The sequence below is a fragment of the Cnephaeus nilssonii genome (genome assembly GCF_951640355.1).
Source record: "Cnephaeus nilssonii genome assembly, chromosome: 13".
Lineage (NCBI taxonomy): Eukaryota > Metazoa > Chordata > Mammalia > Chiroptera > Vespertilionidae > Cnephaeus > Cnephaeus nilssonii.
In genome coordinates, this window is record NC_137084.1 from 18346148 (window position 1) to 18372837 (window position 26690).

Genomic DNA, 26690 nt, shown 5'->3' on the forward strand with positions numbered 1-26690 from the left:
TTCTCTGTAGAGTCATTGCTTGGCCTAACAATATATATAATTTTAATTAATGTTCCATTACCAATCCAGTTTTAAAAATGACTATGACAACTCTATGAAAATGAGTGATATGATTTCCAATATGTGATACAAGAAATACTATATTACACTTGAGTCTATTACATTGATCCTTGTCAGAAGTTCTTATTGAGAATGAACATTTCACAATAAAATTACACAACTCCCAAAACAGTGATTTGCTATTTGTACTAGTAGACACATACGTAACTATAGAACTGAAGACAGAAAAGTATCTCAACAGTATAAGTAACTTCCAATTTGGAAATAAATAAATTGAGTTTAAGATAAATAACTGTTCAAATTTAATAAAAATCTATAAGATATCAATTTCTATAAATGGACTAATTTTTTTAATGTAGGGAATTATTTACCTAGCAGTTTTCTCAGTGCCATTATGACATCCTTGTTCCTTAGGCTGTATATCATGGGGTTCAATAAGGGAGTCACGATCGTGTAGAAAAGAGACAGCACTTTGTCAGTTCCTGCTGAGTCTTGGGTCATGGGTCTTAAATATGTGATGATACCTGATCCAAAGAATAGTGCCACCACTATAAGATGAGATGAGCACGTGGAGAAGGCTTTGCCCTGACTCGTGGCTGATGGCAATTTAAAAATTGTAGAGATGATTTTGCCATAGGAGAGTAGTATCAACAGAAATGGAACCATGACAAACAACACTACAACTATGTAGACCATCATTTCATTTACAAAGGTGTTCCCGCAGGCCAACTTGACAATTGGGGGGATGTCACAGAAAAAGTGGTTGATGAGGTTAGAACCACAAAACGGCAGAGAGAAAATCTGGACGGTCTGCCCTATTTGGACTGGAACTCCACTGATCCAGGAGCCCGCCACCAGCTGGACACAGACCTTGTGGCTCATAACTAGAGGATAGTGCAGAGGGTTACAAATGGCCATGTAGCGGTCATAGGCCATCACGGTCAGAAGGAAACACTCAGTGGCTCCCAGAATAAGAACCCAGCACATTTGTGTAGCACAAGCAACTAAAGATATTGTTCTTCGTTGGGTCCAAAGATTCGTGAGCATTCTAGGGAGTGTAACTGATACATAGCAGATTTCCAAAAAGGAAAAATTGCCAAGGAAAAAATACATGGGGGTCTGGAGAGCAGGGTCCAGTTTTGTAATTAGAAATATGATGCTATTTCCCATCAAGATAATGATATAGATGATTAAGAATAATCCAAATAGAAACCACTGGAGATGAGGAACATCAGCAAAGTCCAAGAGAACAAATTCCATCAATTTAGTTAGATTTTCTTCTGGTGTTTTTTCTTGGTGTTTCATCTGTGGGAAGAAGAAATTTACTGTGTGCTTTTATTTTTATCTTCATGGATCAGTGCCTGTTCTTTAAATTGTTTGTGGATGTTGAGATTGGTTTTCATGATCACTGAAATTATTTCTAATTTAAGAATATTACTATTGATACATTTCCCATTCTCTCAGTGTAGATACTATAGGACAGGCGTCCTCAAACTACGGCCCGCGGGCCACATACGGGTGTTTTTGCCGTTTTGTTTTTTCACTTCAAAATAAGATATGTGCAGTGTTCATAGGAATTTGTTCATAGTTTTTTAAAAACTATAGTCTGGCCCTCCAACGGTCTGAGGGACAGTGAACTGACCCCCTGTTTAAAAAGTTTGAGGACCCCTGCTAGGTTATCACTGTAAAATTCCTTGAAATTTCCTTTAAGATCATTGTTTGTACTTTCTGAATAGAACCCCAAATAAACCAAACTATGTCCCGCTCCGCATAGAGACTTGCAAAATTGGGAGTTGTTAAAGATAGACCCATAGCTTTGCCATATGATCTAACTTTTAATGAGTTACAGTTCTTGACAATCCAGCTCTATGTCAAAAATTATCTTCTGTATACATTTTCAACTGCATGTGGCAATCCTTCTTTCCCTTACGTCACTCGATTATCTTGAATATACATGTCTTTATTGTACAGTTCATATTATTAGGTAGTTTAAAAAAGAGGAGAGAATATTTCATTGTACATAGTGGTATAAAACAAATTATTTTTTAGTAGAATACCGAGTGGGGAAATAAGAGCGTTTTATTCTAGAAAAGTTGCCTGGGAACACAGATACAGATAGAAACAGTAAAGAGGGAAACCCTGGGAAAACAGGAATGGCCGGGAATGTGCATGTGTGTGGGCAGGGGGAGAACTATGTTGCCTGTGATATTTACCCTATGTGCCCCTCCGCTATTTTTGTTGTTCCTTAAAACACAACACTTAAGGTAACCATTTCTCACTTTTTTTTTAGGAATAAAGATAATTGAAACTAATGATGGCTACTTTGATCATTTGCACAAAGGTTTTATGATTGCAAGTCAGGGCCTTATTTTATTTTATTTTATTATTTTATTATATTTTAATTTTTGTGTGTGTGTTTAATTGGACTTCAGTTTGAATCCTAATTCCTAAATCTGTGTTAAATAAAGCAAGTGTTTAATACAGTTCGCTTCTTTATTTGTGATAATTAAATGAAATCATATTGGTAAAATTGCCTATCAATTTTAATTATTATCTATAATTATAATTATGAATATGATATTATGTTCTTAAATTTTTAGTCCCCAGTGTTATATAACATATTGCCTAGCAAAAAATGTATTTAATGGAGTTATTGAGTTACTTGGTGATTACTTTTTCCATTCTCTTCTTTCATCAGGACAGGGATAAAGGAAGGTGAGTGACACCCCTCGGGTACAAAATTTAAGAGGCACTCACTCATTTTCAGGGCCGGCTGATTCCGTATTATACAATCCTGAATGTGTGTTCCTCCTTAGATATTGTATCCCAAGCATCTCTTGACTCAAGATTGGTCCCAGCCATGCCTTTCATTTCTCTGTCCTGGTGTACCATGTTCACCAAACACAGTGAAACTATAGTGTTATGGATAAACAATATATTCCTACCAAGGATAGACAGGATTTTAATTCTAGCTTCCCACCTGCTTGCTGTGTGGCCTTATGCAAGTTGCTTAATTTCCCTTGGCTAACTAACATATAAACACAAGATTTTTATATGAGTTAATGCATTTAAGATATCCAAAGTAATTTGAAGGAGTTCTGGCATTTATGAAAGCATTGCTAAATGTTAGCTATTATTATTGTTATTTCAAACTCATTTGAATTAAATTTTACTCTTTCTTCTAAGCTGCAATAAAAAATACCTCTAATTTACTTTTTCTTTGTAGCACATGTTTAAAATGAAAAAGGACTAAGATCTTAAAGCTATCAATCAGAGTGTTAAAACTGGATTAATTCTCTGCCAATATTTTTGCTTATGTTATTGTCTCTAATCTGTGGGCCTAATACCATGATTACTCTCACTACCCAGCCCATAGTCTTGCAACTTGGCTACTTCCTTTTGATGACTTTTCTTTTACCATTACTAATGATCTGGAGGCAAGAGCTCTGACTATTTTCTACCTGGGAACAATATAGGTCTTAGAAAATGCCTGATTCCCAAACTGAGTAAAGCATCAAAAATTGTTTAAGTGAAATCATTATTCTTAAAAGGGAGAAAAGGATAAATATACAATGTAATAAAATTCCAATTTTTATGTATTGCATTTATGAATGGCAGCATTTAATAAAATAATTTAACCCTTATTTAAATAAAGTGATTTCTGGTGCTAAAATATATATGCAGTTTCTAACTGTACAAACCCAATTTTGGTGATGAAATCATAAATCTATTTAATGAAATATGTCAGATTTGTTTATGTTTTTCTCGAGAGGGGAGCAAGGTTGAAAAAGCAGAGATCTACTTTTGTGCTTTAACAAAATTATCTATATTTCTCTATTTTCTTGTAAATGTTTAAGTACTTATTAATCAAGGAAAATAAAATTCAATATTTAATCATTTTATTTTAAATGCCAGTCTCCATTCCTTGAGTAAATCCAAATAATTAAGAAAATGTATACAATATTATAATTTGTTAGCTATAAAGAGCTAACCAAGCTTCAAATATATTTATGTATTTGGTATAAAATTTCAAATTAAACCTTGAAATTAATAAAACATCATATAGAACTTAAACATTTCTATTATATTAGAAGTCCTTAATTTTATTTTTTTCTTTAAAATAATTTTTTAAGCTTTCCTAATGGTTGTACTTTATTCATGGACTGTTTTAATTTAAATCTCCTATTACTATATCAAGTTGAATACATAAATATTATACTTATTTGTTATATGTTGGCTCAAAATGAAGTATTTTATAATATTACCTGTACCTAGAAAATATTCTTCAATACTACAGTTTACAGTATTTCAAAGTGATTTAACATCATCATTTCATTGTAAAATTTAATAAAATTAGAATATGTGAGATTTGTTTTAAAACAGACACTATATGTTAAATATTAACTTTAAGAAATATTAACTAAAGCTTAATATCTTATAAAGTAGTTCATATTTACCTTTCTTACTTTGGATGTTGCTGATTTTTCTCATTATACAGGGTTTAAATATTTAAATTAATGTAGGTGAAATACTTGTTTCATCAAAGATATTGAAGCCCACCTTTAAAATATTCTGTTCTTTATAAATCAAAGGTGCTCTTTAAATAAAAGTAAGTCATCTCTACCCCAGGGATCTCTTCCACCTAACACATTTAAATTTTCAATTATACTTTCAAACTTTACTTCTAATAAAATGAGAACATGGCACTAGTCCAGCTGAGGTATTAGAAAAGATGCCAAGAAAACAGGCTTCAATTCTGGGAAAGACAGATTTTTTTCAACACTTATATTGTTTAAGATCTTGAGTTGGAATCTATTTCTTATAACAAACATAGGCTGTTGCTTCCTATTATTTAGTAAATAGTGACTTCTAAGGGTTTATACTTATGAAGAGAAAACATTGACAAGATAGGGAACTCCTATAGTCACGTGATGCTGGAAAGTGACTAGGAAAGTTTATTACAAAGTATCAGGAGCCATTTGTCATCGTGGAAAACAGAGAGGAAGGTGGTGAGAGGCCTCAGGGGAACCAGATGGGACACAGCACAGCAAAGGGGCAAGAGGCAGCCAGGGCTGAGCTACTGCAGATGCACATCTAACAAGCAGCTCAGCTGAAATGGAGTTCTGAGCCTATTAATGAGCACAGAGTAATTTCATGCATGGGTAGAAAGATCTTCTGATGCCAGAGTATAAATTCCAGAAAATGGCTCAAATACAAGCGAGAATTTACTTAATGGAGAGAGCTTACCAAATTGGCAAATCATGGACATAAAGAATAAATGCTACTGGGACAAGTTAGCAGCCTTAGTGGGAAAAATAATAAACCTTATATTTTCTTAATACTCTATATTATAGCAAGAAAAACTCCAAATAATACACAAGCTTAAAGGTTTTAGAGAGTGAAATGATAAAAGTATTCTAAGAAAAAAAAAGGATTTTATAATTTTGGAGTAAGGAAGGTTTAACTATAACTCAAAATTTAGAATAAAGGACACAGAGGTTGAACAAAAAGCTTCCTATGTAATAATAAATAAGTCTGCTTGATAAAAAGACACAAACTCCCCAAAATAAAGTCAAATAGAATTGATATAATGGAAAAAATAATTACAAATGATATCTCAGGTAAATTGCTCTTGGCTTATTCTTAAATACTGAGGAACAGTCCAAACTATAAATAGAAAAACGAACTACACAAATGAAGAAATATTTCACAGAAAAGATAGGAAAATAATCCCTTAAACATATATACAGATACTAAACTTTATTTGTAAAATTTTATATTTTAATCTGAACAATGACTTAGTTTAAAAATTCTGAGATATTTCCTATGCATTATATATATAAAAAATGAAGCAGGCACCATTGACCAATTGTGTTTATTTTTGATTCAATCAATTAAACATGCATGCATATAAAGTTATGCAGTAACATAGTATTGCAACAAGTTTGTAATTGCAAAAGATTGTAAACCAACTAAGTAAAAATAATCATGTGGGTTATCTCTTACTGGCTTAATTGACCTTAATTTTAATATTGTCATGTTTTCATTTTTCTCCCAGAGCTCTATGATGCCTCTAAAATATGAGTTTTATAATTTATGCAAAATTTTCTAGTGCTTTCAACAGGAAGACTGGCTTGCTATGACTCAATGAAACAAATATGGACGTTATTTCTTTATTTGTTTTAAATCTTGGAAAATATATGTGGCTTGGTTTTCAGTAAGTTCTTCATAGGCTTGATTCATTTATCCAAAACAAATCAGTACTATTGCCACTTTGGAATATATTTTTGTTGTTGATTATTTTTTGAGGTAAAAGGCAACTCATTTTTCTGAATTAGTTTCAGGAAAAATAGAAGTGTGGCATAAAAATAAAGAGTATTAGGTTATAGTTCATTATAAATATATGTTAAATAACATTTAGAAAAGAGAGGAAGATATATGTAATGGACATTCTAAATACTGTCTTTTAACCTTAACTAAAGGCATATATACAGCAAGATTATGGCTTGTTTTTCTCAACAATATACTTGATTTATGTTGTATGTAATTGTGTTTTATTAACTTTTATTACTGTCTGGTTCTCCCCTGTATGATGTTGTCAAAATAATTTCCATACTAATTTGAGAAGGATTTAACATAAAATGATGTAAAGATAAAAATTCTCAGATGTGTGCCTGGCACACATATGTATGTATTTCTGCTAGTACATGCCTGGGAGTAAGATAATCAGTGGAATGCTACTCAGCCATCAGAAAAAGTTGAAATAGTGGCATTTGCAACAACATGGATGGGTCTTGAGAATATCATGCTTAGTGAAATAAGTCAGACAGAAAAAGTCATGATCCATATGATATCACTCATATATGCGAGGTAAAACTAAAAACAGCAAATGAACAAACAAGACAAACAAACAAAACCTCATAGACACAGACAACAGTATGGTGGTCACCAGAGGGAAGGAGGTGGGGAGTTCGAAGTAAAGGGTAAAGGGGGTCAAATAAATGGTGACAGAAGATTTGACTTTGGCTGATGGGTGCACAATGGCGTATCATAGAATTGTGCACTTGAAACCTATATAATCTTATTAACAAATATCACTCCAATATATTTCATTAAAAGGTAGATTAAAATAAAATTTAAAATAGTTTCTTCAGATGAAAGCAGGTTGTCTGCTAGAGTGCTGTCCCAATCCTCATGCCTACAGTCATGAAAGCTCCCATTGCTCCATATCCTTTACACCTGCAGTATGGTTAGTCTTGATTTATTCAGTTACAATTTTTTCTTTTTCTGAGGAGTGTGTCATAGATCTCATTTGGTTTTAAATTGTCTTTTACTGTTTACTAATGAGTTATTTTTATTTTCCTGGTCATTTGGATTATCCTTTATTTTGTTTAAAATTCCTCATCATGTTTCCTTTCAATTTTCCTCCTGAGTTTTCTGTGTTTTGAACTTGGAGTACTTCTTCATTTGTACTCCTGGTCCATATGTCATGGACCCTGTGCATTGAAAAGTTCACTCTGAATGGCTTCTTTGGATGAGGAGTACTTCATCATCAATTCTGTTCAACATATCACTGTTTTTCACTATGGCTACTACTCTTATTTAAATATTTTTCACAGCCAAGGTCATGAAGACCATATACATAACCCTTGAAAAGAGTCATGCTGCATTTCATATTTAGGTTTACAAATCATCAGGATTTTTTTCCTAAGTTATGTGAAGTAAAGGTCATGTTCTTTTTTTTTAATACATTATACTCATTTAAATTAATGTAGTTTATTAAAATACCATCTTTTCTACACTGAAAACTTTTACATATTCAAGTGTCCTATAGTCATTCAACAAATATTCTCTATAGGCTTTCCATACACAGTACTCTTTACAAACTGATATCTTTTTAAAGTAATTAATAACAATAAATGGAGAGAGGAACTAAACTGTACATTATGGTTTTTAGGGAAAAACATAGGGACATGCATTACTAGAAAAAAGATACTATATATATGCTGTAAACAGTGTCAAATCAGCAGTGAATTTGTGCTGACAGAGACTAGTCCCCTAAATATACAATTTTCTAAAATATTAGTTTTTTTTATTGGAAATACAATCACTTGGGATATAACTTTAATATCAAAAAGTCCAGCCACAAATGGCAAGTTTAAGAATGAGTAAGCAGAAAAGAAAAGCACATGATAACTTCTGATTAGACCAAAGCCGAAATGGAGTAGGGGGATATATATTCAAATCAGTGGTTAATGTGTGTTTAATAAAATTAAGAGAGACATTTTCTCAATGCCATCATGACATCCTTATTCCTCAGAATGTATATCATGGGGTTAAACATCAGGGTAACAATATATAGAAAAGAGAGATAAATTTGTTCTAGAAGAGTGTTTGGATTCAGGTTATAAATATGTAATGATTCCAGATACACAGAATAGAGCCACAACTATGTTGTGAAATGAGCGAGAGGAGAACGCGTTGGCGACTTCATGGTGGTAGACATGATTTTACTGTAGGAGCCAAGTGTCAACAAAAAGGGGATCATCATCAACAGCACAGCAACTGTTAAGACCAGCATCTCTTTCAGAAAAGTGTTCCCAAGGGCCAGCTTGAGCATTGGGAGGATGTCACAGAATTGATTAGTTTGGTTAAATCCAATAAATGGCAGAGAGAAAATATGGAATGTCTGCCCTAATGTGACTGGAATTCCACTCATCCAACAGCCAGTCATCATCAGCCAGATACAGAGCTCATGGTTCATAACCATGAGCAGAATGTGACAAATGGCCACATGGAGGTCACAGACCATTACTGTCAGGAGAAAGCATTCTGTGTTCCCAAGCATAAAGATAAAACATACTTTTGTAATATGGGCAAAGAAAAATAGGATACTTTTCTGAGTCCAAAGATTTATGAATATTCTGGAAAGAGTGACAGAAACATAACAGATTTCCAGGAAGAAAATATTACTGAGGAAAAAATACATGGGGGTTTGGAAAGCCTGGTCAACTCTGGTTCTGAGAATAATAATGCCTTTCCCCATGAGTAGTATCACATAAACAAGAAAAATGTCATAAAAAGAAACATTCAGTGATTGGGAACACAATAAAATCCCCAAAGAACAAACTCCATCATTGAAGTGAAATTCGCTTCTGGTTGGTATTTTGTAGTGTTCCATCTGTAAAAATAGTGAAATTAATCATTTATCCTTTTCATTTTTTTTATTGACTAGAGAAGATTGAGGAATTTATATATATATATTTCGTATTCAAATTCCAGCATTTTATATCATAATATTAAAGAGAAAAACTGAATCTGATGGTGAACATATACTAAATCTAAAGATAGCAATACAATAAAATATATAGTAGGTTTGCATTTTAATGGAATTGAAGGGTTCCCTTACCTTTTACATAAATAACCCTTGCCTCTATTTCAGAACGCCAAACACTATTTGGGTTTCTGTCTTAATCAGTGCTACCCAAGTAGCTATTTTCTTAAATCTGAAATAAATGCTGCTACCTCTCACTTTGGCTTTTTATTTTTAAGGTTAACAGAAACCTATCTCCCCAAAAAAGAATAAGGTGGTTTGGAAAATAGAGGTTAGAACAAAAAAAAAAGTATGCTTTAAAGCAAATAAAAGTACAAAGAGTAAAAACAAAGATGACAAAGAAATGAGAAATCCCATGTTTGTATTCTATTTTATGCCTACTATTCTTAAGAAGAAAATAACTTCTAAAAATATTTTTAGTGAAAAAATCATAGAATTAATCTTTAATGTAGCATATATATATATTTTTCCATAGTAAGTCATAGAAAGAGATATAAATAAAGATAAACCAGTATCTTTTCTTATTAAAAGGGGTTTGGTCCAAATTAGTTTCAGTTATTTACCTGATTAATTATTAATACAAACATGCTGTACTTATGTAGGATTCTATGATCTCTAAAGTGTTTTAGTATCAGTTCCATTTCAATTTCCTGTATCATAATGAAGGTGAGAAATCCAAATTTTCAGCTTTGATTGGAGTGCAAATTATGAGCTTCAATCCATCTTCTTTACATGGTGAGAATGTTGAATCGTGATTCTCAGAGTTCTACAGTGTTCTAAAATAAATGAAAAATATCAATACAAAAATCAGAGTGACATAATTCATCCTTTTTCTTTCATATTTAGTAATAGCTGCTTTTTTATTTGTTATGCAGTTTTTATTTACTGAATAAAAATTATTTTTTGAGTTACATATTACATTCTCTTTGTAATGGATCCAAACAATAAATGAAAATATAATAATAAATAAATCAGAAATTATTTGAAATCTTACCACTATGAAGAAGCCAATATTTTCTTTTTCTTTTTTAAATATATTTTTATTGATTTCAGAGAGGAAGGGAGAGGGAGCGAGCGATAGAAACGTCAATGATGAGAGAGACTCATTGATAGGCTGCCTCCTGCATGCCCCCTACTGGGGATCGGCCCTGAAACCCAGGCATGTGCCCTTGACCAGAATCCAACCTGGAACCCTTCAGTCCACAAGCCGATGCTATATCCATTGAGCCAAACCGGCTAGGGCAAACCAATATTTTCTAAAAAACAGAGAACAGAGTAGTTGGTGGTTGCCAGAGGCAGGGTTGTGGGGTGGGCAAAATGGATGAAGGCGGGCAAAAGATAGAAACTTGGAGTTATACGAAAAATAAGTCATAGGATGTGACCTAGGTGACTATAGTTAATAATACTCTATTGCATATTTGAATGTTGCTAGGTGAGTAGATCTTAAAAATCCTCATCATAAGAAAACAATGTTTCATAACTATATATGGCAATGGATGTTAAGATGAACATAAACTCATTATCTTGTACACCTGAAACCAATATAATGTTATATATCATTATAACTCAATTAGAACAATAAGAAAGTTATTTTTTTGTTTAATGTATTACAATTTCTTTGTAACAAGTCCAAAATCTAAATAAAAACATAATAACTAAATCAGAAATTGTTTGAAATTCTACCACTGTGAGGAAGGCAATATTCTCTTCTTGTCCACATCCTCCCAGATACTGCTAATCTGAATACACACCACTACTGACAAGCACACGCAAAATGCTACATGAGATTATGGAGTGCGATCCTTCTTTGTTTTATAAACATAGAGCTATGAGCTACATACATGTGCATTCTTTCTCACATGTCAGCAAAGCTTGGGATGTACTCAGAGAAGTGGATCTGACCCATTGTGTTGAAAAGCTCTGCAGAGTTGCTGCTGCAGATGTTTTCCAATGTGTTAGGGGGTTCCAGCTGAGAGGGCCTTCCCTTTGCTTCCAGCTTGCTTTTGCACTATAAAAAATCTTTAGTAAGCATTCTTGAACAAACACATGTAATACTCCTTCTTGGGCAAATATTATTTCTACCACTTGATGTTACTTTGATGCAATTTTTTAAATTAAAAGATAACTATTTTGATTTTACTTTCAAAAGAAAAACAAAAAACCCCACCAAATTATTGCCCCCAAATGATACAGAATTCAATCATTCCAGATGATTCACATAAAATCATTTTAATGAAAAGACTATTTATATGGTGTATTACTTTCTTTGATCTGCTGTAACAGATTACTACAGATTGAGTGGCTTAACACAACAAAAATCAGGTCTCTCACAGTTCTAGAATTCAGTCCCAAATCACAGTGTTGGCAGGTTCTCACTCCCTCTGAAGGCTTTAAGGAAGAATCTTTCCTCATTTCTTCCAGCGTTTGGTGGCTCTTGACCTTCTTGGTTGCTTGGTTCTTGGGTGCATCCCTCCAATCTCTGCCTCTGTCTTCACATGGTGTCCTCTGTGTCTCCATCTGTTTTCTAAACTTTCTATGCCTTTCTGTCTCATAAGGTCACTGGTCAGGGATTTAGTGTCTACTTTAAGTCAGGATGATCTTATTTCCTTAATTTGATACAACTTAATTTGATACAACTGCAAAGGCCTTTTATTTTTTCCAAAAAGGCCACATTTTCAAGTTCTAGATGGAACTTGAAAAAAAAAATATATATATGGTTAATATATATATCCATATATATATATATATCCATATATACACACACACACACACACACACACATATATATATATATATATATATATATATATATATATATATATATATGGTTAATATATATATTAACCCAATATATATATATATATATATATATATATATATATATATATATATATATATTCCTATATTAACCCAATACACATTGATATGGATAGTTTAGAGTAAAAATTTCAGATACTTCTAATACTAAGTAGATATTACTGAAGCAAAACTTGAAATTGCAAGGGGAGGGATGATGTTATCAGAGACAGTTAGTGCTGGGATAATAGAGGGGACACCCTCAGGGTTTGTAGTCTTAAAGCACCATGGACAGTGACAGGAGATAGAAACAAGGAAAAAATGCAAACAAACAAACAAACAAACAAACAAACAAAAAAACCCACTAGTATTCCCCTCTTCCACCATCTCAGCTACTGCTGGTTTTTCTTCATTGACCAAATATAATCATAATACAGTGGAGGTCAGTAAATATATCTGAAGGAATGGGAAGGTTAAAGAAAATATATCACAGAACATGACTCTAATCTCTGGTTATATAACACACTCAGTTAAGTATCATTGTATTGCTCAGACAATCTCTTACCTCACTAGTTCATAGTGAGAGGAAAGATGAATCTTCAAATTAGACTGTTACAATTGAGATAATTTGTGCTCTGATTACACGGAAGCCCTTTACTTAACTCTTTGAAACTAAGGCCCCTTAACATAATGTGAGGTTGCTATGATGATGTAAATGATCATTACTTAAAAATGGGTGGAAGGGGCAAAGGGGGAGAAATGGGGGAACATCTGTAATACTCTCAACAATAAAAACAAATTTTTTAAAAAGTGCAGAAATTTCTGAAAACAACAATATAGGAATGAAACTAGATATTTTTTTCCTGTTGTACCTATGTGACAAACACATAAACAAACCTGTTAGCAAGTTCAAGTCTTTGAGTCATCGTAATAACTTAGTTGCTAATTTTTTCAGTGCCATCATGATGTCTTTGTTCCTCAGAGTATATATAATGGGGTTCAATGTTGGGATCAAAACAGTGTAGAAAAGGGAGATCAGTTTCCCAATTCCTTCAGATTGATTTGGTTTGGGTTGTAAATAAGTGATAGTAGCTGTTCCATAGAATAAGACCACAACAATCAGGTGAGATGAACAGGTGGAGAAGGTTTTAGCCCTCCCTCTGGCTGAAGACAATTTCAGAATGCTGGAAATAATTTTGCCATAGGAGACAACAATCAACAGAAATGGAACCATGATAAATATCACCGCAACTACATAGACCGCTATCTCATTCACAAACGTGTCCCCACAAGCTAGCTTGAGTACTGGGGGGATGTCGCAGAAGAAATGATTAATTGTGTGAGACCCACAAAAGGGCAGAGAAAAAATCTGGCATGTTTGGCCAATTACAACTGGAACTCCACTGACACAGGAGGCAGTCACCAGCTGGACACAGACCTTGTGGTTCATGACTAGAGGGTAGTGCAGAGGGTTACAAATGGCCACGTAGCGGTCATAGGCCATCACGGTCAGGAGGAGACACTCTGAGCCTCCGAACATCAGGACAAAACACATTTGTGTAGCACAAGCAAGCAAAGAAATGTTTCCTTTCTGGGTCAAAAGGTCCATGAGCATTCTTGGGATAGTGACTGTTACGTAACAGATTTCTAGAAAGGAAAAATTGCTGAGGAAAAAATACATGGGGGTCTGGAGAGCAGGGTCAATTTTTGTTATCAGTATTATGATGCTATTGCATATGAGGATAGTCAGATAGATGACTAAAAATATCCCAAAAAGAATCCATTGGATATTGGGAATGTCAGAAAACCCCAAAAGAACAAATTCCATCATTGCAGTAAAATTTGAATTTTCTGTTTTTAATCTGTTCTCCATCTGCAAGTATGGTAAATTCAAGATGGTTAATTCATTTCTGTTCTTGAACCACATCTTCTTCTGTTAATTGTTTGAAATGCATGAAAGTATTTCTATAATCTCTAAAATTATTTCCATCATTACCTTCCTTATTTCTAGGAAATGATATTTGAAACTTTGGAAATGAACTGATGTGCAATTAAATTAATCCAAGAAATAAAATCCTAGTATGTTTTATACTTAAGTGGAATGATATCAAAAGAAAATGAGAAGTGTGCATTGTTATTTAGAGCTTATTGTGCAATAATAATGTCTAATCATTGCACCCCTATTAAGAATGGAATTATGATGCAGGCTTTTTCTATTGTTTTTGTCTGGGTTCATCATTTTTATTCTATATTGATTGACCTATTCCATCTTCTTTCAATGTAAAGCTTTTCTCTTACAGTTTTTGTTTATTCTTATTCAAAATGAGCTTTAAGTCTTCCCAATTGTATAATCAATGAGAATAAACTTTCTCAAAACAAACCTTTTTAAGTTAGGGAATAAATATATCCAATATTAATGATCTACTTTATGTACCACACCTATCACTTATGCTAAGTTTAAAAAACAATTCTATCATCCTGTTAAATAACTTTCCCTATTAACATCTCCACAGTGTATGCACTATCTGATAAATGTAAATAAACCTTTAACTCAGTCAAGAGTTACCTGAAGTGAATAATTTTATTATAAATATCATTACTATTTCTATTTCACATATTTCTAATTTTACTTTATAATTAAGAAAGTTAAGAACTGCATGATTTATTTTAAGTAATTATTCATTTTCAGATAAAGATCCTAGAATTTTATGCTTTCCTGTTTTATTCTTTGTATGTTGATCCTCAAGTTTATAACTACCTTTACATTAAATAAGCTTATGACGCATTTACAGCTTACCTTTATGGATTTGCATGAAGCTGACTTTGTGAGTGTAGGTGCTTTTTAACCTGTAAACTTTTTAAGTTCCTTGGTGTCAGTCATGGTAACTCTACAATTCTTGCTAGCTTCAACGCTGGCTGTTCTTAAGTAGGAAGTAGCCATGCTCACCCTGGGGGACATCTTTCTCCCGTGTATCAATTTAATTTCTAGATGACGGCTTCTGTTTGGCAATCATCTGGGTTTATCACTTGAAACTGCTTTCTCTGTAGATGGCCTGTCTTCTTCATCCCCTTCCTGGCATAAAGCTCCCCAGTATGGGGTAGTCCCTGGGTGAAGAAATACCATTTAATCACCTAGTTTTACTTTCAAGATAAAGTTAAAACTCCTTCTATGTGTTGTATTTCAGATCCTTCATAATTGGTGTGGATTTGCTTTCCTTTATTTTTTCCTATAATTCATACAGATCGAGAGCATCCACAATTTTAGAAAAATGTGCTCATTGTTTATCACATGGACATGGCACACTTCCTCTCTTCCATACATTTGGGTGGTTAGATCCCTTTCCAGAAGTGAAACTCTCTGTCCCCAGATTAACTTTTGTGGAAAATAGAGCATCTCATGTGTGCTGGTAAAATTCTGGGTGATTTTATTCACGTATGGTCAAAAGGGATATATTTAAATGACTCAGAGACACAGACAACAGCAATGTGTTACCTGAAGGAAGGAGGGTGGGGGGTTAGTATACAGGATAAAGGAAGGTCAAATATATGGTGATAGGAGATTTGACTTTGGTTGGTGGGCATATAATGCAATATACAGATGATGTATCTTAAAATTGTACACTTGGAAACCTATATAATCCTTAACTAATGTAATCCCAATAAATTTAATTAAAATAAATAAAAAAATTTAAAAATGCAATATCTGGGAAGCACCATAAAGTGAAGTGCAATTAAAAAAAATGTAAGCCACTAAAAAATAAGCATTGTCTTGGCTGGTGGGGCTCAGTGGTTACAGTGTTGGCCTGCACACCAAAGGTTCACAGGTTTGATTCCAGGTCAAGAGGTTTCAGTTCACTCCCTGCCCCCGCACCTGTGCCCCTATTGGGCACAGTGTGAGGCAACCAGTCAACGTGTTTTTACTACATAGATGTTTCTCTCCCTCCTTCCCTTCCAATCTCTCTGAAAAGCAATGGAAAAATATCCAAAGTGTTATTCAAAGTGGTTATAAGATTTTACTCTCCCATCAGCAGGGTGTGAGAATGATTGCTTGACCCCCCCCTTGCCAACATTTGGCATTGTTAGAGTTTTCAATATTTGCCATTCTAATGGTTGATTGTGATGCCTCATTATGTTTTGATTGCATTTTTTAGTGGACATGGCACACTTACTGGCTATATATATTTGTACTTACTGGCTATATATGTACTTACTGTTTTATGTACTTACTGGCTATATATATTTTTTCTTTTTTTATTTATTGTCTAAAGTTTTACATATGTCTCCTTTGTTTTTTGATGAAGTGTTCATTCAGTCCATTAGCTCTCTCTCTCTCTCTCTTTTTTTTTCTGCGTTGTTTTATTAATATTGGATGGCAAGTATTTGTTATATATTCTTGTCATAAGTCCTTGGTCAGAAATCCAGGGTGGGGCCAAAGCAGGTTTATGTTGTGTGTGCGGGAAACACAGTATTTATTCTTGTATTATTATTTTATTAATTACTGTATTGTTTTCCATATGAACAAATGTAAACTTACTGATGTCCCACCCTATATGTATGAAGGATATATTCCCCTTCTCTCTGGTTTACTTTTGTAGCTTTTAATGCCATGTTTTGAAGAAAAATATGTTAAGCATGACCTCCTGACCTGCCTTGGCACATTCCACTGGGAAAATTTGGAAAGGCTTTCTTTATCCCAATGTCTCTTCCCTTTGTTCTGTGGGAGTCAGCAGAGGTAAACTGGCAATAAGTTAATATTTTATGTCTAGTGTTTTTCAGCTCAATTGTCCATCTTCATATATGACCCATCTGAGCCATACCTGTGCTTTTCAGCCAAAAATTCAAGCTGACCCTGGGAAGCCCACATTTCTTCATGGCGCTAACATTGCTAGGGCAATCCCCAGGACCATATAAGAGTTTCACCACTTTCATGACCCTTCTATGACTATTTGTATTTCTTTCATCTTCCCCCAACTGGATTTCCAATGTGTAATGTCTGATATAAAATTCTAAGTTTATACATTTTAAAAGGAAATAAGATTCTGATGTTCATATGTTGACTGAACATAGAACTTAGAATGCAAGCATTGTGTACACCAATACCCACCCTGTCTTCCCTGCTTCAAACACCTTTCATAGTTTCAGTATTCCATCCATAACAGTTTGATCTTAATGGAGAGAACACAGTTCTAGAGATTACATTGCTAAAAATGTATTAAAAAGCAATCCACAGTATTTTTGATATCTCTTTTACACAGAATTTTAGAATATCTCTAAGATCTATTTACTTAAGATGTTTTATAATCTCTTTTATATAAAGAACAAAACTATATTTTCTTATAATTGGACTTTGATAATTGTTTCTTAAAGGTTTTTTTCCCCCAGTTTTCTCTTAAGCTGTGGTTTTAATGGTAGGGAGAGATTGTACAGAAATTATGTTACATGCACTTTCTCATCACCTTCTAAAGAGCTCTGATGATGGATGTGATTGGAGAGATGGAGAAGGTGGAGGTGAGTGAAGGCATTCTGTGTTCTGAAAGTAACATCATGGGGAACTTAGTGAGAAAACCCACAATCTTGGAGAGGTTGGTGCTCATTTTACAGAATGCAGGATTATGTGGAGGAAAAGAGACATCGGGAGTGCAGAGATGACTAATATGGGTTTTATCTCGTTTTGCTGCTTTAGCATTCAAATTTACATTTTCCTATCTTCTTACACAGTTATTCCTTTGTCATTACACAGTTATTCCTTTGTCATTAAGGCCCTATAAGTTTATTTAAAGAAAGAAAGGAAAATTGCTGATTTATGCCTCAGAGAGAGAGAGAAGCTGGAAGTGAGAAAAGTGACTCTCACACATCCCAGGGATAAAGTTATAGTATCTATATATATAAAAGGCTAAGCAACCATTGAATCTGAAACAACTGAACAGACGACCAAACAAGTTGTGGGGGCGACCAGGTTAGCCGGGGGGGGGGGGAGGGGGGGGAGTTGCAGGCGACCACACCGGCAGGGCATGCAGTAAGGGGCGACCAGGCCAGCGTTGGGGCGAGGGGGGGCACTAAGGGGTGACCAGGCTGGTGGGTGGGCAGTTGGGGGCAACTAGGCCGGCAGGTGGGCAATTGGGGGTGACTACATCATCAGGGGGGCAGTTGGGGGTGACCAGACCAGCGGGGGGGGGGGGCAGTTAGGTTCAATCAGGCAGGCAGGCAGGTGAGCAGTTAGGAGTCAGTGGTCCCAGATTGTGAGAGGGATGTCCTGGATTAGAGAGGGTGCAGGCTGGGATGAGGGGACCCCCCCCATGCACAAATTTTGTGCACTGGGCCTCTAGTTTTTATATAAAAATCTTTGTTTCAATTACTGAAATACCTTTATTTTTCTCACCTCCACAATTTGTATTATTATTTTTCTATACATTTAAAACCTGTAAAACAAAATTACAATCAAGTCTTTTAATTAATACAATAAAGGTAAAAGCAGTTAGTTGGCATTCTAGAGGAAAACTAAAATTTGGAACTAAGTGTGCCCTTTTTTCATATGTGAATTTACCTTACTGAATTAGTTGATGAATCACCAATAAAAACAGGTGAAATGTCAATTTTCTTTAATGCATCAACTTACTGTTGAATTCTAATTCTTCTTTGCTCTCCATGACCTTGCTTGATTTTAATACACTTAGTGATCACAAGCAGGTAAAACATCAGTAGTTACACCTTTGCTGCAAAGTTAATTCAATACCTATTATTTTTCAGACAACATGTTGGGCTCTGGAGATACAAAGATGAATATTCTTTTTTTTTTTTTTTTGGGTGAAAAAAATGTAGGCAATATTCTGGAATCTAGAGAACAATGACAACAACAACCTTTAATGACTCCACTGTGTTATTTCAAAAATTTCAATACCTTGAACTTGAGGAGAAAACTGGTCTTGCAGAACTTGTTATCTAAATGCAGAAGCCATGGAACTGTGAACAATGAATTGCCATGGGGGTGAGAGGAGGGTTGTTATGCTGGTGCCAGGATGGACCACCTGTTGTGGCCTGACACCTGGGGGCCTTCCTGCAGGGCCACGAAGGGGCCAGGGGGCATATCTGCAAGACAAAGACCCCAGCGGGATATATATAGACAGGCTCTCTGCATGTTTCTTCACTCTGATTTGGAAATTATTCCCGGAGTCCACTAGAGTTAATAAACGGGGTCCCTCCCTTTCTCTAGGAAGCATGCTTGGTATTTCTTTGGTCTTCTGTAACAAACTGAGTTTTGAGTTAATTTGCTATTTAAAAATAAGAGCGTAGTTTATTTCATGTGACATACAAATATGACATCACTCGTCCAGAATACTTGAGATTCCTAGCAATATTGGAGAAGAACCAGAATTAATGTCTGGAGTCTGTGATGAATAAGAAACACATTTTAGGAAGCTACATTTTAGAGTCATAGAACAATCCATGTCGATAGGAATTTTCTTAATGCCATCCAAACATCTTTGTTTCTCAGGCAATATATCATGGGGTTCAACACTGGTATCACAATGGTGTAAAAAACAGAAATAAATTTGTCCATCCCTGTTGAATAACTGGAATTTGGTCTTAAATATGAAATCATTCCTGATCCAAAGAACAAAACCACAACCATGAGGTGTGAAGAGCAAGTGGAGAATGCCTTGGCTCACCCAGTTGCCAATGGCAGTGTCAGGATGGTGGAGATAACTTTCACGTAAGATCCAGGAATCAACATAAAAGGAATAGTGACAACTAGAATGGCAAGAACATAAATCAACATTGCTATCATGAAAGTGTTCCCACAGGCAAGCCTAAGGATTGGTGATATGTCACAGAAAAAGTGATTCAACTGGTGAGACCCACAGAAGGGTAGAGAGAAAATCTGGTAGGTGAGCCCTAAGTGCACTGGAATTCCAGTCACCCAACAGCCAGCTGCCAAATGCATACACCGCCTATTGATCATGATGAGAGGGTAGAGTAATGGCTTGCGAATGGCAACTACCTGCCATACGCCATTACTGTCAAAATAAAGCACTCAGTGGCTCCCAAGACCAGAAAGAAATACATTTGAGTAGCACAGGCCAGAAAGAAAATATTTCTGTTTTGTCTACAAAGATCTATTAACAATCTGGGGACAGTGACTGACACATAACATATTATTTCCAAGGAAGAAAAGTTCCCAAGGAAAAAATACATGGGGTTCCGAAGGGACGGATCCGCCTTGATTATTAGAACAATGAGGCTATTTCCCATCAGAATAATCACCTAGATGATCAAAAACACCCCAGAAAGGAATCCTTGCAGACCGGGAACATCCGAAAAGCTGAGCAGGGTAAAACTCATCAGTGTAGTGTGGTTTTCCCATGGGGGATTTTGTCCTGTAGATTCCATATATGAACAAAGCTGTTTCAGTGTAGAAGTCCCTTCAACTCACTGGCATTGGGATAGATAATGCAGGTTTTTGTTTGTTGGTTTTGTACTTTTGTTAATATGTTTGAAATCCAATATCTTAAAATTCTGATATGGCAAAACAGAAAACAATCTTAAACTTTATTTTTCCTGTTCGTATTAACAACATGCACAAATGAAGAACATGGCAAAACAGCCATGTCAGCTAGCTTAGTCTCAGGATAAGAACCTTGCAAGGTAACTTGTGAGACATTTTTCTCCTTCCCGCCCAATCTGCTCCATGTTTGCTTTTTATTTGCATTTTTGTCTGCCTGGCACCTGCTAGTTTACAATCTGTTTAGATTAGTTTTTTTCATCATGTTTGGTTTTATGTTTCCTCTGTGAACTTCATCTCAGATGACTGAAGGGCAAGATCATCAGTAAGACTCCAGTGCAATCCCAGTTCAGGCCAGCCTGGGCCACATCCTATCTGGTAAAGAGACTTAGACACTCATCAGAAAAGTAAGGAATATAGTCTTGTTCCATCATTAAAATGTTCCATTTAAATATCACAGAAAGTTATATGAGTAATAATATATCATAGCTAGTCCTAGGTTCATTTGAATTTTTGAATGTGAAATAAAGATATTAGAATTTGCTTTAATGAGTCCTCACCCCTGCCATGACCCCCAACAATCTTAACAGCTTTACTTATATATTCTGACCTTTAGGTATACTTTAGAGGTAATTAGCTAAATTTAGGGCTTTATGGGATAATTAAAAAAGGGAAAGGTAAAATAAAATGTGTAAGGAAATTTGATCATAGGGTTCACCCCTGATACCAGACAAAATATAAAATTTGCTTTTCTACACTTTTTTATATCTCTAAATATGTATAAACTCTTGAGTACATAATTAATATGTATTACAATTATAATATATATTATTTATAATGCATATTTAAAATATCTGTATTTGAATAACCATTAGAAAACACAGTGCTAAATACAGTGTAGGTTTAGCATTTTAGACCAAATAAGTTCAGTCTTTCCTCCACTGTGTTGGACCCTAGACATCACTTTTATGAAATTTCCACCCAGCCTTCATTGGTGCTAAACTGTGACCTTTTTCACAGCGAAACATACTCCAAGATCTACATTGTCATGAGTTTTGAAGTTTCTCCTCCATTTCCCAGACTCCAATTTCACCTTCTCTTCCTACAGAATACAGTCTTCCTTTCCATCTATATAGAACACTTGGGCTTTTTATGGACTCATAATGTACAACCACGTCATGGCATCTTTCAACATCATTAATGATATATATTGTTTTTCTTACATTGTAGGTAGTGAGTAAAATGCTTGAAAGGTGGTATGCAATAAGAACACAAAGTACATTAGTGAGGGCAAGGGTGGAAGCAGAGAGATGAGTTAGAATGTGTTTACAACAATCCATGTGGGAGGGGGTGTTAATTGTGGCCAGGACCAAGTTTGTAGTAGTGCAGCTATTGTAATCAGTGGTCATAGGATTTACATAGATATTATGCTCAAACATTTTCTTCTGTTTTTATTCTCAATTTTTTTCATACAAAAATTGACAATTGTCAGCCATGCCTGGTCAGTGTTGCTCAGTGGTAGAGCATCGACCACTATGATTCCTGGTCAGGTCACATTCCCTGGTTATAGGTTTGAACCCCAGTAGGGGGCATGTAGGAGGCAGCCAGTCAATGATTCTGTCTCATCATTGATGTTTCTATCTCTCTTTTCCTTTCTCTTCCTCTCTGAAGTTGATAAAAATATTTTCTTAAAAAGAAATAGTATTAAAAAAAAAAACCTCAGCCACATTATAAATTTAACGTATTTATCATTCTTTTACCCACATGTCTAGTGAGTCACCAAAATCATGCGAACTCTGTCTTGTGTCTATCAATGTCTAGTCAGGTCCTTTCCCTCTTCTGGAATACAGTTAATTTTTGTTTCCTATTGAATTTCCTATATTTAAACACCTTATTAGATATTTAAGTCTTTAATTAAATTTGAGTTGATTTTTGTATATGTTGTAAGGTAGGAGTCCTTAATACATTTCAATTTAATTTTTGTGAGTGGTGTAAAATAGGAAATTAATTTCATTGTTTTGCAATGGGATATCCAGTTTTTCTGGTACCATTTATTGAAGAGGCTATTTCCCCCTGTTGTGTGTTCTTGGTGCCTTTGTTGGCCATATATGAGTGGGTTTATTTACGGAATTTCTATTTTGTTTCACTGATCTATGTGTCTATTTGCATGCCAATACCATACTGTTTTGGTTGCTAAGTTTTGTCATATTCAGGGTGGGGGGAAAGTAGGCTTGCAGTTTGAGTGTGCGAAACTCAAGGATTTATTCTTGCATTATCATTATTTATTACCTATAGGCCCGGTGCATGAAAATTCATGCACTGGAGGGGGCATCCCTCAGCCTGACCTGCCCCCTCACACACACTTGGAGTCATCAGGTGCGGGAGGCAACCTGGTGATCAGGGGAAAGCAATGCCCCATCACACCTCTGCTGCTGTCACTGCTGGCAGTACAAGCTTCAGACAGACCTGGTTAAATGAGCCTCTGGCGGCCCTAGGCAGCTGAGGGGCTGAGGGGACTGGGGGACTCTGGAGGCAGGCTCATGGAGTGGCCTGACCTGCCTGGGGGCAGGCCATGCCACATGCCTGCCACCCCCATGGGGCTGAGGGGATTGGATATCGCCATCTTGTGGCTGTGGGTGCTGCCATCTTAGAGGACATGACAGTCAATTAGCATATTCCCTTCTTATTGGCTGTGGGCGCTGCCATCTTTGAGGGAGTGACAGTCAATTAGCATATCCCCTTCTTATTGGCCTTGGGTACTGCCATCTTTGCAACGGTATGAGAGTCAGTTAGCATTTCCCTCTTTATTAGATAGAATTATTGTATTATTTTACATACTAGTGGACCGGTGCACAAAATTCATACATGGGGGTGGGGGGGTGTCCTTCAGCCCGGTCTGTACCCTCTTCAATCTGTGACATCTCTCTCACAATCCGGGAATTTTGGCTCCTAACCACTCACCTGCCTGCCTGTCTAATTGCCCCTAACTAATTCTGCCTGCCAGCCTGATCGACCCCAAATAGCTCCCCTGCTGGCCTGATTGACGCCTAACTGCTCCCCTGCCGGCCCAATTGCCCCCCACTGCCCTCCCCTGCTGGCCTGATTGCCCTCAGCTGCCCTCCCCTGCCACGACCTGCATCTTCTGTAGGGACACGCCTCCTCTGTGGGAGATGGCAAAGATGCTGGGACCAGCCTCCTCCACACCACATGGAGCTGCAGGACCCCCAGGCCGCACAGCCTAGAGTGGCTGCCAGGCCCCGCCTCTGTTGTGGCGGCCATCTTGTGATGACGTGGCGTGCAAGGGTCACCTAGGCTTTTATTAGTATAGATTAACAACTGTAAACTTACTTTTACCCTACCCTGCAGTATGAAATCAGGAAGTGTGATGCCTCCACCTTTGCTCTTCTTGCTTGCTGGAAATTGCTTAGCTATAATGGTGTTCTATGTTGCTTAATATATAATTAAGTCCAATGTAGTTGGATGGTAGTTAATACACAGTTTCTTTGAATGTATTTTAATAAATTGCAGCTCTCAGAATAAGTAGCAATGTGCAAATGCATTGTTATTACTACTGGTGTTTTTTTCCTTACACCATTTATAAATGCAAGAATGCAACATCAGAAATCAATTTGAATCCATGCAAAGGGTAAACAGTTTTGCTAAAAACATTCTTGAAAAAAAAAAAGGAATATTCCTGACAGGAACAATGCTGCCATTGACCAAGAACGTGAGGAGAATGGAGTCATAGCCTGCATTTTTGATAAAGTGAAATTAGCAAGGGACAAATCACAAGATATCTGTGATCCCTATACTGGAAACAACCTCTTGGACATTGTCAGCTCTCAATGACTATAGCTTTATACATATTAAGGTTCTCAATGGCATATCAGTGTCTTTAAAATCCTGTGTGTGAGTGCATGTGTGTTTCACATGAAGCATATTGTTTTCATCTAAACAGATTAATAGTAAATAACAACTTTATTTAAGTCTCACCTGAAGTTAGCAGCCTTATTTTCAGGAGAAAAATGTAATATATATTTTTAAAGAGAAAAATAAAAATTAAGAAATAGGAAAAGTGAATTTTGCAGTTTTTGTTATCACTAGTAAAAAATCACTGGCAATGGCCCATTTAAAAATAAGATTTGTGGTTTTTCTTTTGTCACTGCTTCTGACCTCTTTTGACACATTCTATGAGCCAATGCTAATCATGTCTATTTGGGCACTACTTTTGGAAGATAAAGCTATGTCATTACACTCAGCCATAGATATAATTTATCATCCACTCTTTAAGTGTGTTGTTTATTCTTTTTTACTCTCTTACCAAATCTAGCACACAACTTATTCTGACACACAACGTCTTAAGTAGCATATGATTTGGACATGATAATAAAATAAAACCTCCACTTTAACATGTTTATGTTGCTCATTATATTTTCCAGCTTTATAAATAAAGCTTCTATTGCCATATCCCCTCTAAGCCTGTACCTTTTTTCTTCTTTCTGTTTCTCTTCCCAGTGTATTAATGAATCTGACGCAGTCTCAACATAAACTTAGCCAGTACATCATATTTTATTATGTTTGTTTGTTGAACAACACATGGTAAATATGATCATACAATTTCAGGAGGTTGAGGGTTTGGAGCCTAAGTCAGACACTCAGAGTTTCTGACACACATCTCCATCAGGTTGATCTCCTGTTTGCAAAACCTCAAAATTCCTTGGACAATATTCATCACCTCTTTCTTCAGTTCTTGAGGCAATCAATTTTGATAGTGGCTGAAATTTAGCAAGGACTCTTTAAGATTTAAGGGTGGTTCACAGATATATGCAATGTTTTCACAACAGGATTTAAATCACAAAAATTTAAAAGAACCTTAAAGATAATACATTTCAATTTCACAGCTAAAGCAGTAAATTAGATGTAAAATTAGCAACACATATTCACATTTCTGATTTGTGATCCACACATTCTATTGGACATGCATCCCATACATTTTTGATGAAGCTATTTAACAATGTATGTATGAAGCTATGTATTTTCAATAAAGTTTTTTGCACATTCTTCTTGTACAGACTACAGATTCTCACATCAATTCAACTACTTTGTAATTGATTTTTTTTTTTGCCCTGCAGTCCACCACTTAAGCATTGCCTCTTGGACATCATATTATTTATTTCTGTTCATTGAAACTTGCTGACTATGAATTAACACACTATCTTTGATTTTATTTGATCACTGTGGAGTTTAAATGGAATTATTACTTAACTTAATCTTGGCTCTAGCCTTTTGCCTAATTATTATTTACAATACATTTGCCCTCTTCTCCCATTTTTAATATATCAATGAAAGCTACATTTCCCATATTACTGTACAACTACAAACTAAGCCAACATTATTTTTATATAATAACATCATATTTTCTCATATTTCTCCTGTACTCATATTTTCCTGCCTAAATTCAGGGCTCCATCTACTAATGATTATATTTAGTTGCTTATTTGAAATTTGTGACTCTTGAATATTGATTCTTTTGCTCCTTTCAGCTTACTTGCGTACTTTCCAACTTGGTCACAGGTTTTGAGAACTATTCTCTATTTGGCCTCATCTAATTACTGAATAAAATATAGATTAAAACATAGCCTAAAGACATACATTTCAAAATTCATTAATTTTAATAAATAAATTTCTCAAAACTATTGAATAAGACAAAACATTGATTGAAATGTGTATATTTGGGGAATGTAGTAACAGTAAATATTCAAGTAAAATAAAAGACTGGGAATATAAAAGCCAGAAGGCATGGAGATACTATGACAAAAATGCGAAAAGAACATTACATTCATTGGAGGTGGGAGGGGGTTAATAAATATTGTTAGGTCTTGAAGAAAGAAGAAAATGATAAAATCACACACATACAATATAAAAATTAGAAGTCTCTTAATGCCTTTATTTTTTTAATCCTCATACAAGGATATGTTCCCATTGGTTTTTAGAGAGAGT

At 35.2% G+C, this 26690-nt stretch overlaps 1 protein-coding gene and 1 pseudogene across 2 annotated transcripts in view; both read right to left on the bottom strand.

Moving 5' to 3' along the window:
* Positions 1-423: 423 nt before the first annotated feature.
* LOC307109337 (uncharacterized protein) overlaps positions 424-26690 on the bottom strand; it is a gene marked incomplete at both ends in the record, with an annotated part of 53535 nt that continues 27268 nt past the window's right edge. Inside the window, 2 exons of the mRNA XM_079788023.1 lie at positions 424-1365; positions 13629-13854. Of these exons, the coding sequence (XP_079644149.1) occupies positions 424-1365; positions 13629-13854 (1168 nt within the window). The remainder of the gene's footprint in view (positions 1366-13628; positions 13855-26690) is intronic.
* LOC307109692 (olfactory receptor 10AG1-like) lies at positions 19620-20578 on the bottom strand (annotated as a pseudogene). The gene has a single exon. The product of its transcript is annotated as an olfactory receptor 10AG1-like (transcript).